The sequence below is a fragment of the Malaclemys terrapin genome, chromosome 4 (assembly GCF_027887155.1).
Source record: "Malaclemys terrapin pileata isolate rMalTer1 chromosome 4, rMalTer1.hap1, whole genome shotgun sequence".
Lineage (NCBI taxonomy): Eukaryota > Metazoa > Chordata > Testudines > Emydidae > Malaclemys > Malaclemys terrapin.
This window is the reverse complement of record NC_071508.1, coordinates 150,813,643-150,826,242: the sequence shown is the minus strand read 5'-3', so window position 1 is coordinate 150,826,242 and position 12,600 is coordinate 150,813,643. Positions and strand designations below refer to the sequence as shown.

At 40.9% G+C, this 12,600-nt stretch overlaps 1 protein-coding gene across 2 annotated transcripts in view; it reads left to right on the top strand.

Annotated features, from left to right (window-relative positions):
• FANCM (FA complementation group M) overlaps window positions 1-12,600 on the top strand; it is a 137,797-nt gene that overhangs the window by 85,162 nt on the left and 40,035 nt on the right. For both annotated transcript variants that reach the window (XM_054026571.1, XM_054026572.1), the window contains exons 9-11: window positions 210-394; window positions 2,090-2,296; window positions 4,933-5,167. In XM_054026571.1, coding sequence (XP_053882546.1) covers window positions 210-394; window positions 2,090-2,296; window positions 4,933-5,167 — 627 coding nt within the window. The remainder of the gene's footprint in view (window positions 1-209; window positions 395-2,089; window positions 2,297-4,932; window positions 5,168-12,600) is intronic.

Here is a 12,600-nt window from a genome sequence, read left to right as displayed (position 1 = left end):
TTGGATGGCTTTGTGCTCCTAGCACAAATGGGATGGGCACACTGTGTAAATCAAAAAATGAAATGGAATCCATTTGGGCACAATCTTATCCTATTGAAGTGATGGGAGTTACGCATGCCCAGTGCAGGAGTGATCTGGCCGTGTGTTTTTTATTTATTGTGTATATAAAATCCTTTTCTAGCTCATAGACTTATTTTTGTCTTAAACAGATCAAAGCATATCTGGAAGCAAACCCAGTGATACCAGAGTTATGATCTTCTCCTCGTTTCGAGACAGCGTCCAAGAAATTGCTGAAATGCTTTCCCAGCACCATCCAATTGTCAGAGTAATGACCTTTGTTGGCCACGCCACAGGAAAGAGCATGAAGGGCTTTACACAAAAAGAGCAGCTTGAGGTAAAGATGTAATCAGTCTTGTTTGAGAAGATGGATGTAGAGAATGTGATGTGCTAATATATATTGTATAGAAATGACTGTGTAGTTTTAAGTTTCATTAGTAAATTGCTGTACTAAGTAAACCACTGTACTAAGTAAACAACTGTAATCTCGAGACCTCTTGATGCCAACTGGAGAGGGTCCAAGGGGTGCATAGGTTTTTACAGGGTTTCTCTGGATCAGATATCTACATAACAGTTCACCAAAAGGTGGCATGTGTGGTCTCTACTTAGAGCCAAGGGCCCACCGGTCATCATAATCATTGTGAAAGTAGGCATGCATAATATTTGAGGAGTTATGTATCTATACTAAAAACTATGTTCTTAAGGCCTGGGAACTAAGGCAAGTCACCAAGAAGTGACAGACCTCGCACATATTCCTTTCAGGCAGAAGGTAACAGATGCTTTTCTCTTATCGGGCCGTAAGTATTGTGTGTCTCACAATTAATGCCTATTTGCATAATCAGCGGAGGGGTATCCTGCTTATGACTAAGACCAAAGGACTAGTCTGTTATATAGGGATGCAAAGAAACACACAGGATCCTTCACTGAGGAGGCAAGCTAACAGTATGTTTTATGAAAGGAGGGTCGCAGCCAGCCTGGCTGTAAAATGCTGAAAGGACTTTGGGTGAGCAATAGTCTATAACACATGAGAGTAGTTAGTTACGTTTAGGCTCTAGAATGCGTTTTATGATTTTATTTTATATGTAACAATTTGTTTCCAATACTTCTCCTAGTTATTACTTAAATCTCTGTGCTATGTTAAATAAACTTATACTTGCCTTCTCTATAAACCCATCTAAGTTCTGTCTGTTAAGTGGAGCAGTGACTTGAGGTGAAAGTGGTAAGTAGGGATTTGAAAGTAGCAAATCTGTGAATACTACAGACGTCTCGTGGATCAGGAGCTGGACACTCCAGGGAGATGGTTGGAGCTAACCTGCATAGAGAGAGTGGGGCCTGCGTAGGCCTAGAAGAGAGAGTGCTTGTATTGCCCGTGGCCAGTGGGGCTGGGAAGCTGACCCCTCAGCATACACAGACATGGCTTCCTCAGCCTAAAGTCAGATAGTGAGGTGCTTCTCAGCCCTGGGAAGCATGACATCCACTTGCAAAGTATTTTTCTTTCAGATCATCTGACCAAAAAGAAATGTATGAAAGAGAAAATATTTGCATTTAATAATTTTGTTGTGTGATTTCTTTTAATAAAAAATATGCGATATTTGAAAAGAATGGAAATGTACGTGGAATGAATTGAGCACAGTGCTTTTTTCCCTAGTTTTTTTAGAATTCTAAAAATTTAAGATTTTAGACTGTCTTGACTTAGTGGAGTAGCAGAAATATATATTTGTAAAATTGAACAATTGATCAGTAGGAGTAGGTTGATCTTGTGTATGTGGTAGTTTGAGGCTCGATAAGGTGTGAAACGTCTTGATTCTGTATTCATGGGTAGAATAACATTGATAATACTGACACGCAGCATTTGTTAGTCAGCAGTTTAAAATGGAATACTTAACTGTTTTGGAAGGAGGTAGATTGTGCTTCTACAATTTTAAAACAAGCTGAAAAAATTTTAATCACAAGGCTGGAATGTAAAAAGATGGTGAGGATTTATTTAGGACAGTAGAGGAGATTTATGATATGTGTTTTAATCCATTTTTAGGTGGTAAAATGCTTTCGTGAAGGTGGCTATAATACACTGGTCTCTACATGTGTAGGAGAAGAAGGTTTAGATATTGGAGAAGTTGACCTCATAATCTGTTTTGATGCTCAGAAAAGTCCAATTCGTCTTGTGCAGCGAATGGGTCGAACTGGGCGCAAGCGGAAAGGCAGAATTGTTGTCATACTTGCAGAAGGACGGGAACAACGGGTGAGTTCAGAAATCTCTCGTTGTATTTTCTAACTTTTCAGTCTCATCACTTAGTCTCACAAAACAATTGCGTGCAGATTGATTAAAATCTTGGGGAGCTTGATGATGATGGTGAACTCTTTGCATTAATAGTTCAAATGTCCCATGCTGGATTTGCAAATACACTTTGATAGTCCTCCTTTTGTATAGCCACATTCCGGAAATGTGGAACTTTAGTACTTCAAGTTTTCATCTGTGTTTGAGGGTTTTTTTCAGTCTTAAGTCTTTCAAAGCCTTTGAGGCAGGTAAGTAATGATACCTATTATACAGATGGGTAAACTGAAGCATATAAGGTTGTGACTTGCTCAAGGTCACAAAATAATTAGTGGCAGAGCTGGCATTAGAGTGAGGGCTTGGAGCTCCATGGTCCCCCTCTGCTGGCGGCCCCAAGCTGCCGGGGTCCCCTGCTGCTCCCGGCAACAGCAAGGCGCAGCAGAGGTCCTCTGCCACTCACGGCGGCAGCAAGGCGCAGCAGCAGTCTTCTGGCACTCGCGGTGGCGGGGAGTGCAGTAGGAGTATCTCACAGCTCCCTGCCTCCGGAGGCAGCACGGGACCCTGCAGCTCCCATCCAGCGCTGCCTAAAGTCACAGAGGTCTTTGGAAGTCATGGATTCCGTGTCCTCAGTGACTAAATCGCAGCCTTAGTGATAAGCACCTTGGAACAGCAGTGCTGAATGTGAGGTGAGGTCTGAGGAGACCTACGTAAATGGAAATCTCCTGTGACTGTTAAAGAGCTGAGCATGCCATCTCAGCTTAACATTCTCACTCAATACTATTCCAGTCCAAGATGTGATGTTTGTATCTGGCTTAGATTTTGAGATGAGAGATTTGATTCTCAGACAAGGTATCCTAAGTCACTCCTGTCTGTTAAAGAGGAACCTCTCAGAAGGGCATATTGTATTTGAAAAGAAAAAGGTGGGAAATATGTTGTTTAAATGTCTTAAGTACATATTTTTAGTTCCCACCTACAAAATATGCCTGATTATTGTACGTGTTTAAAAGCTCCCTATGTCATGGGATACTAATGTGATCCTTTGCTGAAGCTTCCTTTTGAAGCAGTTGGATTCCTGTGACCTTCAGGTTATTGTATGGAAACCTTTGAGGCAGACTGTTCTGATCATACATTTATAAGCTTTAGATTCCACTTTAGCACAGGCTGGTCAGAGGAACTCAAACACCACTTTTGGAAGGAAGCGAGGAATGGTGGGAGTGGAGAATCAGGTCTCAGGTTTACATCCAAAGATTTTGGAGTAACAAGTGTAAGAAGAGGCATTTGAAAGCTCAGCCCCATAGGTTCTAAAGAGAAAAATTATTCAGGATGGTTGTCAGACAACTCCATACAGATTTTTCAAGGAGTATGCTGGCCTTACTAGCACGTTTGTTTCCCTACATAGATTTTCTTCCTTAAAAAGTCTCATCTAACCAAAACTTCTTGCAAACTGATTGAGAGCTGGCATTCTTCACTTATAAGTAATCTTTTCAAATACAGTCCAAGTTAACAGTGACCAGAAGTGGTTGCCAACTGATGGCCTCTCGTCTCAGTATGGTCCTACTAGACAGATGTCTGCATCACAGAAGCAATCGCTTATAATTGGCATCTTATTGGACTTGTCCTTTCATGCTTTTAATAAGAAAAACAAAAGAAATAGTATTGTTGTGTTTTATACAGAAGTTTCATCTTGGTGAAGAAAGGGTATACAGCCTATTATAGTTTTAAACCCCATAATTTTGCACAACCGGGAAAATTTAAATAGCTAAAAATCTAAAAGAAAAATACTTAAAAACATAGCTGTTAATCTAAATTTGAAAAATAAAAATCAAATTTGGCCAAGCCTAGTCACATTGTATCTAACCTGGATTACTCTAAACTCCTACAGGCAAGGGTTTTCTCCTTCCTACCTCTCTCTCTCTCTCTCTCTCTCAAGGAACATGCCCACTTCTGATACTATGTACAAAAAAATTAAATTCTGTATAATACTATTGTTGTTGTTGTAGTTATGCCTTACTTGGGGGTTTCTTATTCAGATGACATGTTCTTAGACATATCTGTGTTTTCTTCAGTGCTATGTATTATGGTCTGAATCGTTTTCATAAATGAATTTGTCAGGCCATCTCTTCACCTCATTTTACTTGCCTACGGTAAGTGAGTGGGACGGCAAGAATGGGGTGGGAAGAAAGGGAGTGGCAATCTTTTTTGTTCTGTGTTTTGGGTTTTTTTTCCCCAATTGGAACTTTTAAGATGTGGACATGTTTTTCTGTGTAATCAGATGACCTGATTATTGTCATCCATATCTTTTTCTCCTTTTCCTCTGTTTGTCCTGAGATGGGGTCAGATTGTGAACCCCTTACTGACACCTCTGTGAACCCCTTACTCACACAAGTAGTTCCATTGACTCCATTGGGGCGATTCATTTGAGTAAAGGGGTCACAATGTGGCTTTGATGTATTTGGCCTGTATTCTTTTGTTTTTGTAATACGTGTTTGGGGACTCAAAAATATAATATGTAACAAAAGTATGAATGTTCAAGTGCTCTTTTAATTCTCGTAGTTATAAGGTGACACTCTCCAGTAACAAGTGACTTATCCTCTGTTTTACAGACTTACAATCAAAGCCAGTCCAACAAAAAGAGCATTTACAAAGCCATTTCAGAAAACAAAATGCTTCACTTTTACCAGCAAAGCCCTCGTCTGATTCCTGAAGGAATAAACCCAAAGTTGCACAAAATGTTTATCACTCCTGCAGTATATGAACCAAGTAATTCAAGATCACTTTCCAAAGAGAGAAGATCCAGCTCACTCCAGCATAAATCCGCTCTCTTTTCCATGGGCGCAAGTAAGATTATGATGATTTCTTTATATGTATTGTGTAACCAGTGGTTCTCAACCTAGTTACCATTGTGGGCCATATCCAATACTACCTGTATGGTCCTGGGGATGTCACATGGACCGCAGCTGTGTGCTGATTGGGTCGCGGGTTGAGAACCATTGGTGTAAGCTGATGTCTTGACTGCATTGTGGTACTGAAACAGACACAAAACTGTTCATAAATGTTATGGGTCGTTAGTAAAAATATAATTTATCTTACTCATAACTTTTCAGTTCCAATATTATGATGAGACCACTTGTTTATATACAAGTTCCAATTCTTTCAGCATCCTTGAATCAGTTATTCCCTTAATATGTATAGTGTGAATCAGCTACTTGTTTCACTTCTCCTTAATGCAACTCCCAAGTGTTTGCTGGGTCTTAAACAAGTAGTATTGCGTCAAAATGTTTTTTGCATCTTTATCAGGCTCTGTAATTTAGGCTGAAATTGTTTTCTTGACTAATTTTAATAATGTTAGAAAAACAGCTGAAAATTCACCACATATTTTAGCAGATAACTATAGATGCAATACTCCCTGTTTGCAGAGCTCTTGTTTCAGTCTGAAAAATGGCAGGGTCTTAGAGTTGATCCATTGGAACCATAGATTCCTAGGTCAGAAGGGACCATTGTGATAATCTAATCTGACCTCATGCATTACACGGGTCATAGAACTTCCCCAAAATAATTCCTAGAGCAGATCTTTTTAAGAAAAACATCCAGTCTTGATTAAAAAAAAAGTACTGATGGAGAATCCACTGTGGTAAATTGTTCAAATGGTTAATTACCCTGTACACTCTCTGCTAAAAAATTATGCCTCATTTCCAGTCAAGTACCAGCTAATAGCCATTGGGTCATATTATACCTTTCTCCGCTTAAACTGAAGAACCCATTATTAAATGTTTGTTCCCCATGTAGATATTGTTGGCCATTTCTGATTCTCCTGTTTGGTAAGAAGAGGGGACCCTCAGAACAGTTAGGAATAACCAAAGACTTTTCTAATATAGTAGAAAAGGTAAAGGTTTGATCAGCACCACAGCTTGTGTCCAGGGAACTGCTTGTTCTACAATTTGAGATTAGGTTCCTCCTACAAGTTTTTGTGGTAGACATAATCTAGCCCCTTCCCTTCTTCTCTCCTGCTCCCAAGAATTGATAATTCATCTCTGAAAACACCTTGGCTCATTCCAGTGGTGTACAACCTAAAGGAAAATGTCAATGAATTCTAGTACTTCATTACAGGACTACTAAAAACTTACATAAACAGAATACACCTTTAAATCCATCCTAATCCCTTTTCTCAAAGAAAGATGGAGCTTTGTAAGATTTTACTTGGGGAGGTGGGGGGGGAAGAGAGACTGAGATCAAAGACAGGAAACTGGGCTAGATGGACCTTTGGTCTGACCCAGTATGGCCATTCTTATGGCTATGGTGCCAAACTAATATTTCTAGATGTTGTAGCCAACAATCTAAATTATAAGACCAACAGTAAAGTGTTTGTTTATTTCCATTAATTTAATCACTATTGTATTTTGAAATGCCTTTTCAAATTTTTTTACTTAGAACTTTGCTTGTAATTTCAAATACTCTACTCTTCTGCATTCATATACTGAACTTGAGTAAGCCTCTGATCTGTGGTTTTGTATTAAAGTAATATACTTATGTCACATGTCTTTTTACAGTTATTGTTTAGCTCTAAAGTTCCCTACTTATTACCAATATATGGTGGTTTCAGTAGACGACAATTTGTCTGAAATGTTTTTTTAATTACATCATATTTAAGAGTGTTGATGCATTTTTCATAGTGATGCCTTTAACTTGGGGTTTTAAAAAGGTGAAAATGTATCTGCTGTGCCAGCTTTGCCTTTGGCCAACAATCATGACATCAGAACACACATTAGACTTTTAGTTTATAAAGTGGTGGTAGTAGTCCCAACTCTCCTCTATGGCTGTGACTCTGGGTGACCTATCGAAAACACCTGAAAAACCTGGAATGCCAGCACCAGCACTTTCTTTGGAAGATCCTCAACATAAAGTGGGAGGATCATCGCACTAATGTCAGTGTCCTCACAGAGGCCAACATCGTCAGGGTTGAGTTCCTTATTATCCAACACCAGCTGAGGTGGAGCGGGCACTGTGCGCTCACGCCTGATGTATGCTTACCAAAACAACTGCTGTATGCCCAGCTCACCAAAGGAGAAAGGAAACTGGGAGGCCAAAAGAAACGCTTTAAAAACATCCTCAAGATAAACATCAAGAGATGCGGCATTGACACCACACACTGGGAGACAGCAGTCCAGGATAGGGATAACTGGTGAAGACTTGTCAAAAAAGGGACGTCCACTTTTGAGGAAAATCACCTTGTCCTGATTGCAGGAAAACACCAGAAAAGAAAGGACAGATGACTGTCACACAATTTTGGCCCAAGTCTGACTTCCAACACCACCTGCAATGCCTGCCAATGACTTTGCGGCTCAAGGATTAGATTCCTCACTCGCCAAAGGACCCATAAAAATAAAACCTATGAAAGAGATCATCCTTGGCCTCGAGGGATCGCTGACGATGATGGATTCAAAGCCATATTTTACAAATAAATTTGTATGTGAACTTGTGCCAATGTGCCTCCCCATTCCTCTCCATTTTAGTCCAACGCTGCTCATTGGTGTGAAATCGCACTGTGTCCTCCGATTGCTTGGCACATTTCTTTTCCTATGAGATAAGTGTACTTGCCGGTGTGTGGAACAGTATCTATTATTGTTTTAAACCAGAGATCCTAATTATTTGAGTAATCTGTTTGAGAGGCTATTTTTTAGATATAGTGTTTGCTGTAATAGCCCACTCATCATGTGGAATAGTGAGCTGTTTGACCATTGCCACCAACCAAAGTGCATGCAATCATACTCCTGAAGTTCTGGCAGCCCCATGTTAACTCCAGCCCTCACCTCCCTCCAGTAGCCTGAGTACTACCTAACATCTGGTTCAGATGGTTAGGACTGTACTCAAGAATAATGCTTACTCTCAAGGGTCAGGGGAAGGAATTACGTGCCCAGCCTGTAGTACAGTCATTATGCCATTTTCTGCTGGCCTTTACTGCACCTCCTCTCATCTTGATACATTCTCTTTCTCCCCTGGGAGGATGAAGATCCACTGAGTTTGAGTCCTGGTTAGGTACTTGAGAGGTACCTGGTCTAAATGGATCCTAAAATTGCTGCTGTCCTGCTTCAGAAGTAAGTATCTGAAGAAAGAGACCTGCAGCCTCTTCAACTCAGTAGGATTAATTCCTCTGTGGCTTGGTTTCTTAATGAGCTTTTGAGAAGATCTGGAAGGAAGGGAACTTGGTAAAACTTGCAGACTCTCTTGCAGACTGCTCCCTCCAGGTCCATCTTGTTTCCATCCTGTTGCCCATGCTAGACTCAGGTGTCACTTGGTAGAGCATGTTCAATTAGCCACTTTCCTCTCCTTGAGCAGCAGCTGCCTGCAAGTTCAATTCTTGCTGAAAGCTCTCCTCTCAGAAGCTTCTCTCTCTGAGGCCTTGTCTACATTGGGAATTTGCCAGGCTTCCAGCAGCTGATGGTCAGCCGCTGTGGTGCTGCACTGTTGAAGCTGTTGCCTGCTTGAGAAAGCACGAGGGCTTGGAGTAGGAGAGATTCTTTTTTTCCAGCTGGTTCCTTCCAGCAGTTAGAAATATCAGGACTCAGAAGGAAGGGTTAGAGTTATTCAGCACACCATAGAAAGAGGAAGGTCTTATTCCTGGTAAGATCAGACAATTCCAAACCAAGGATTTTGAGCTTGATTCCTTTGTATTGGAACTTTCGCATCAAGGAATTCTACTCTCACATAAGAATGTGTCTGCTTTCCCTCTTGACCTGGATATTGAGAAGATTAAGAGCTCATGGAAAGCTTTAGACTTTAAAACTGAGCTACACAAATTGCAGGTGCTCCCCAGGGACTTCTGTGACTCATAAGCTACTCTCCAGAAGATTGATTCAGCCATTTTATTTAATCAGAGTATTTACACTGCCTCCATCCCTGTGCTATCTCACCAGCATGGTCATTGCAATGGGCTTCCTTTTTCTAAAATTCCTTTTTAAAAAAAAAAAAACACTTTTAAAATATTACTGAACTGCTGATTCCCTAATCTGGCTTTTTAATATCAAGTGTGTTGGATCAGAGAGTACTGCTTTTGAACCTGCTCTGGGATCCAGAGGTATAACTGGATTTCCATTGAAATAAAATGGAAAATGCTGATGCAGTAAACCCTTCCTATACTTGTCACTGTAGGGTTTTATGTGACTGAAGCGTATGGAGTAAACTAAAATGTCTAAATACCATATTTATAGGCTGGTTATGGCTGTACTGAAAAACTTATTTATTGTATGCTGAATAATTTGTCATGGAGGGATGAAAATACTAGTCAAACAAAATATAACTGCTTGGCCTTTCTGCAGATACCACTCTCCACACCATGTCTTCTAACCCTCTGATTAGAGCACATCTGGTTGGTACAGTGTCATCAGCCAGTGCTCTCACATGGGATCCTGATGTTGCTAACAGTGATACAGCAGAACTGATGTTAATAATGGGAAATATTTCAAACATGAGCCTGAGTATTTAAATATTTCAAACAGTAGACAGGACTGTAATTTCTGATTGTTTAATTTTTTACAAGATCTTGGTGGCCACATTGCTGGGTGTTGCAGACCAAATGACTCAGCCACCTTGACTGTCATCCTGGTCTGCCCCTACTCTTCTACAGCTGCTAGTTTTGATGTTAAATTTGGCAGGATTAGTCTTCACTGATGCTCATAAAAAATTCATACTGGGGTAAGAAGCTATTTCTATGATATAATTATGAAGAGCCAAAAAATTAGCTATTGAGATATTAAATGGATTTAGTAGGGAGCTCATTGAAATACTGCTTAGCTGCTCAGCTGCGTCACATGACCTCCCTACACATTCAGTTTGAAGGCAAAACCATGCTGACGTGATATTACACTGTTGTTCAAGGGGGCTTACAAAAACTCAGTAAAACTTGACTTCAGGAATTCTACATGAATGTTTGGCTTTAAAGACAAATTAAAAAGGGTTACAGGAGTCCTTCTGAATGTTATGTTACTTTCTGACAACATACATGAAGTGTTTGGGGATTTTGCAATACTGTCCAAACATAATAGTGTGGTGCGCTGGACATCGTAGATTCATTTTGGTTAACAGGAAAATCTTTCATATAGCTTTCTAAGTATTAACCATTCTAATCTGTTCGAAGGAACAAGTTTAGACTCAGGGAATGCTATAGCACATTCCATCTCAAGTGATACACTTTGTACTTCAGAACAAACAGATTATATTCACTTCATTAAGTAATGTTGAAGTTTTTAACTGAGCTCAGAAGGCCTGTATCTTAATATCTGTTAGATTTGTCCCCTTCATGCTACAGCAATGGAAAAAGTCTTTTAAAAAAGTTACTAGAGAAGATTATTCCTGTTGAGAAATAGTTCACAAAAGGCAGATCAAGGAATCATAGAATATTAGGGTTGGAAGAGACCTCAGGAGGTCATCTAGTCCAATCCCCTGCTCAAAGCAGGGCCAACACCTACTAAATCGTCCCAACTGGGCCTTAAAAACCTCTAAGGATGGAGATTCCACCACCTCCCTAGGTAACCCATTCAGGTGCTTCACCACCTTCCTAGTGAAATAGTGTTTCCTAATATCCAACCTAGACCTCCCCCACTACAACTTTTTTATTTTTATATATATATATATATATACATACACATACACACACACACACACACACCCCTCATAGAACTGGAAGGGACCCCGAAAGGTCATCGTGTCCTGCCCCCTGCCTTCACTAGCAGGACCAAGTACTGATTTTGCCCCAGATCCCTAGGTGGCCCCTTCAAGGATAGAACTCACAACCCTGAGTTTAGCAGGCCTATGCTAAAACCACTGAGCTATTCTCTCTCCCCCCCCCCCCCCCCCTTTAGACCATTGCTTCTTGTTCTGTCATCTGCCACCACTGAGAACAGCTGAGCTCCATCCTCTTTGGAATCCCCCTTCAGGTAGTTGAAAGCAGCTATCAAATCCCCCCTCAGTCTTCTCTTCTGGAGACTAAACAATCCCAGTTCCCTCAGCTTCTCCTTATAAGTCATGTGCCCCAGCCCCCTGATCATTTTAGTTGCCCTCCGCTGGACTTACTCCAATTTGTCCACATCCCTTCTGTAGTGGGGGTTGGGGGGGCAAAACTGGACGCAATACTCCAGGTGTGGCCTCACCAGTGCCGAATAGAGGGGAATAATCACTTCCCTCAATCTGTTGGCAGTGCTCCTACTAATACAGCCCAATATGCCATCAGCCTTCTTGGCAACAGTGGCACACTGCTGACTCATGTCTAGCTTCTCGTCCACTGTAATCCCCAGGTCCTTTTCTGCAGAACTGCTGCTTAGCCCCCAGCCTGTAGCGGTGCATGGGATTCTTCCGTCCTAAGTGCAGGACTCTGCACTTGTCCTTGTTGAACCTCATCAGGTTTCTTTTGGCCTAATCCTCCAATTTGTCTAGGTCACTCTGGATCCTATCCCTACCCAGTACTGTATGTTCCAGAGATGGTCTGGAGACTTCCTTATTCCCATGTGTGTATACATGTATAGCTATATGTAATGCACCCATTGGTAGGTGATCACGTTTCTGCCATGAGTGAGATTTTATTATTGCAAACAAAAAAGCAGGAACATCATCTGTGTACCGGTTTCTGAGACTCAAATCTTGTCCATCATTGCATTATTGTTTCAAAGCCAGTCCACAGGAGAGCCTCCACATACTCTCACTGTTCTTTAAAGTTAGTGACAACTTGAAGGTAGAACACTTGCAACATTTTTTCTTTCCTGAGCTCTGTCTCATCTGTTTGGCTTCAGCAGCTGAGCAAGGAAGCTTAACTCTTCTAAGGGAGTAAATAGTTCATTTTGGGCCTAATTTTTGTTCTTTATGTATCTGAGTAGCTATTAGAATCTTTAGGGCATCTGGTCATTGGCAGGAAGTGAAGGGGAACCGTGACAGATGTTGCTGTCCAGACTGACCATAGACCCAAGCCACCACTACAGGTGGCTGAAAGCTCCTTGGAATAGGTGCTCCTGTTGCATATGCATATGACAATTTCTTAGGAAAAGAAATATCTGTAGTATTGTGGTGTCTCTTAAATGGAACCAGAAACTTATTTTTAAGGTACACCTCTACCTCGTTATAACGCTGTCCTCGGGAGCCAAAAAATCATATTGTGTTATAGGTGAAACCGTGTTATATTGAACTTGCTTTGATCCACCGGAGTGCGCAGCCCTGTCCACCTGGAGCTTTACCGTGTTATATCCGAATTCGTGTTATATCAAGTGGCATTATATCAAGGTAGCGGT